The sequence below is a fragment of the Daucus carota genome, chromosome 5 (assembly GCF_001625215.2).
Source record: "Daucus carota subsp. sativus chromosome 5, DH1 v3.0, whole genome shotgun sequence".
NCBI lineage: Eukaryota > Viridiplantae > Streptophyta > Magnoliopsida > Apiales > Apiaceae > Daucus > Daucus carota.
Genome location: NC_030385.2, coordinates 38,770,914 through 38,774,135, shown reverse-complemented (window position 1 = coordinate 38,774,135; position 3,222 = coordinate 38,770,914). Strand labels below are relative to the sequence as shown.

Below are 3,222 nucleotides of genomic sequence, written 5' to 3'. Positions count from 1 at the left end.
TGTTCACGTGCGATCATGGTACATCCTTGCGCCACATGTCCCGACGATGATCATACAGGTGTCTGTTTGTATGTGTGATTCTTGAACTTATCAAAACGGGACCAGAGTGTTCAGAAACCAGGGGGATTAGTTATGCTTATGCCCCTCTTCTCCAAAATTGACACCGAGGATTGCTGCAGCAATCAAAATATAATACTACTATATTACTACTAAAAATTTATATATATATATATATGAATAAAAATCCAACTACTCAAAACACATATAGTTAGATTTTATAACTAGATTGTTTTTATATTAAATTTTAGTTACCACTTCGAAACTCGTCAATAATGTAGATAATGCATTCGCCCACAATTTAGCATAATTTAATTAAAAAGGTTTAATAACAGAAAATGTTTACAAATAATAAAGATACATCTGGATAAAAAGAAACGTTTAAAATAATTATCCGTCACAATAATAAAAATGGATATTCATTATCAAGCTTTGATATCCAGATATCCTAATATTTTTAAATCCTGGACTTCGTCGAAACACATTAATTTTTATCATACTTCTCATCATTTTTCTGAAAGAAAATATGAACGAATGTTTTTGATTCATTTCCAATAATTTATTATTTTTTGGGAAACCATTTACTTATGGTAACTCGTGTTTTGCTGTATTGATCTTTTATTGGAAAATTCTCTATAATTAAAGTATTTTATGTCAGGCAAGTAAAAATGTGAAATTATATCTAACACTTGATGCGAGCATTAAGATCTAGACAGATGAAATAATATAAAATAATGATAATTTTTTTGAAAAACAGCAGTGGGAATCAACATTTTAAAATACTCATAAATAATGGAATGATGGCGAAAGTAATGTTATATTATAAATTTTAATTTATAGCGCTGATATATCTTAATTTGCTTCACATTTATATTTACTTTTTTAATTTAAGTAAAAAAATCATTTTTTTAAAAATAATCCAAACGGTCCAATAATCACTTTCATACTAAATCTGACTCCCCTACACATAAATTTAAAAAATCAATTATTTTCATTCATTATGTCATTTTTTAGCTTTACGGATATTTAATCTTTTACGTAAAAATGTTAATTTGTGTTGTATGATTTTCTTACTTTAACTCGATATATGAAATTTCGGACACTTGAGAAAATCAGTTGAATTTATTACTTATCGAAAGAAATCTTATCCAGAATCAGATAAAACGGATACACCAAAACCGGGCAAGCATATCCTATATCATGGGTAATTTGATAATTTCACATCCTGACTATATAAAAAATAATAAAGAAAAAAGAGAACAATTATGGAGAGATAACCCAAACCTTATCCAGTACAAACTCATCCTTATAAAACCCGATCAAAACACTTTCATTTCAATTACCCAAACACATAACCTATACACACATATTCATAAACACAACAACCGCTCTCCCAATCTAGAGAGAGAAAGCAGTCCAGTTTCTAGAGAGAGAAAGCTTCAAATCTCATCAATGGCGGCTTCGAAGACCTACTCGTCTCGCTCAAACTACCGCTTCCTCCCCACCGACTTACACTCCCCGATCCAGTCCGACTCGCTCTACGAGCTCGACGAGGCCGACATCTGGAACGCCGGCCGTCCTAAGTCGCCGGAGTTCCGCCGCTCGGCGATCCGCAAAAACTCTGCTCCGAAAAAATCGGAGTTCATCGCCGCCGGCGCCGGAGCGACGGCGAGGTCGCTTCCGGTCAACGTGCCGGACTGGTCAATGATACTTAAAGAGGAATATAACCGCAGGACCGACGAAGTGGACGATGATTTCGAGGACGAAGACGAAGAAGATCGCGTGCCGCCGCACGAGTATCTCGCGAGGCAGTTTGCGCGAACTAGAGTTGCGTCATTCTCGGTGCACGAAGGCATAGGGAGGACGCTGAAAGGCAGGGATTTGAGTAGGGTGAGGAATGCAATTTGGGAGAAAACTGGATTTCAAGACTAATTATATAACTTTATTCTATAGATATGTATGGATAATTGGATATGGATGAGAGTTTTATATGTATGTGTTATCATGTAATTGATGAGACTCGGTTTAATTGGGAGAGAAAATGTGCTATAGGAAGACAAAGAAAATTTTATAGTTTTGTTCATCGGATGGTAATTTGATTTTGGTATGTTATTGTTCTTCGTTGAACAATTTTTAGGGATGTAATTTTAACTGTTCACCGGAAATGTCATTTTTCTGAAATTTTTCTAATTGTTTTGTATCTTGTTATATTCCGATTTCGAGTCACTGAGACATCGTTTCGATACGAGAATCTGAGACATCGTTTCGATACGAGAATTTTGTGCACGGTATGCTGTAATTTGCATGTAACAAATGTATAGTAGTAGGTGTTTGTGTAAAACTTAATTGCATTGAGCTTTAGGAAAGTGGTTGGTTTTTCTTTTTTCTTTAGAGAGATGGGAAGTGGTTGGTTGGAAATGGGAAATGGTAACATCATGTTGACATAAAGTGTGTGAAGCTTTAGTGAGTGGAGAAAGTTGTGGTTTTAAACTCTGTTTTGTTCGGTAACAAAAGTTCTTCTTTTGTGGCTAAAGTAAGAAAAGTTACCAAAGCAGCAGAACACAGGTTTCTATAAAAAGTTTTGAACGGATACAGAATTTAAGGCATTGAAGTTGAGGATGGGCAATAAAAACTGTGAGATGTACACACAGGCTACAGCTATACTAAAGCATAGGGCAGAGGGCATATCCTCACCTTATCCTGTTCTATCTTTTTTCAATTCCGTTCTCATCATAATACATTTTGTAAAAGTAATTAAATACAGTAAATCTCAGGGTGAGTTTATCCTTATTTAAAAACGTAAAATGGCGATATAGTACTGTTATAATCACCACATATGATAACATTTGAGAGAATGTTCAGTTTCGAGCTTATTTTCTCACGGAATTTCGTCCTTCAATTCAAACTTGGCTGTTAAGAGAACTAAATGAATCAATGTATTCATTCATAGGAGCAAATTCGAGATTTAGTTTATTTACTGCACCGAGATAATTCTGCACAAAATTCATTTACCTTTCTTATATTAAAAAAAGGAAGAAAATAAGGTACACACCTATAATATGGACAAAGTAGAGTAGACGTATAGATGTGAGCATTGTGACTATGATTGGTGGAGTAATATATTGATTTTTATATTTAGTTTTACAATTAAAGTCCCCACCTGTC

The 3,222-nt window shown here is 34.3% G+C and overlaps 1 protein-coding gene across 1 annotated transcript; it reads left to right on the top strand.

Moving 5' to 3' along the window:
- The first annotated feature begins 1,383 nt into the window (after window positions 1-1,383).
- Window positions 1,384-2,247, top strand: LOC108220498 (protein S40-4). Its single transcript, XM_017394283.1, has one exon. It carries the CDS (start codon window positions 1,510-1,512, stop codon window positions 1,987-1,989), a length of 480 nt encoding a protein of 159 aa, XP_017249772.1. The 5' UTR covers window positions 1,384-1,509; the 3' UTR covers window positions 1,990-2,247.
- Window positions 2,248-3,222: the final 975 nt, after the last annotated feature.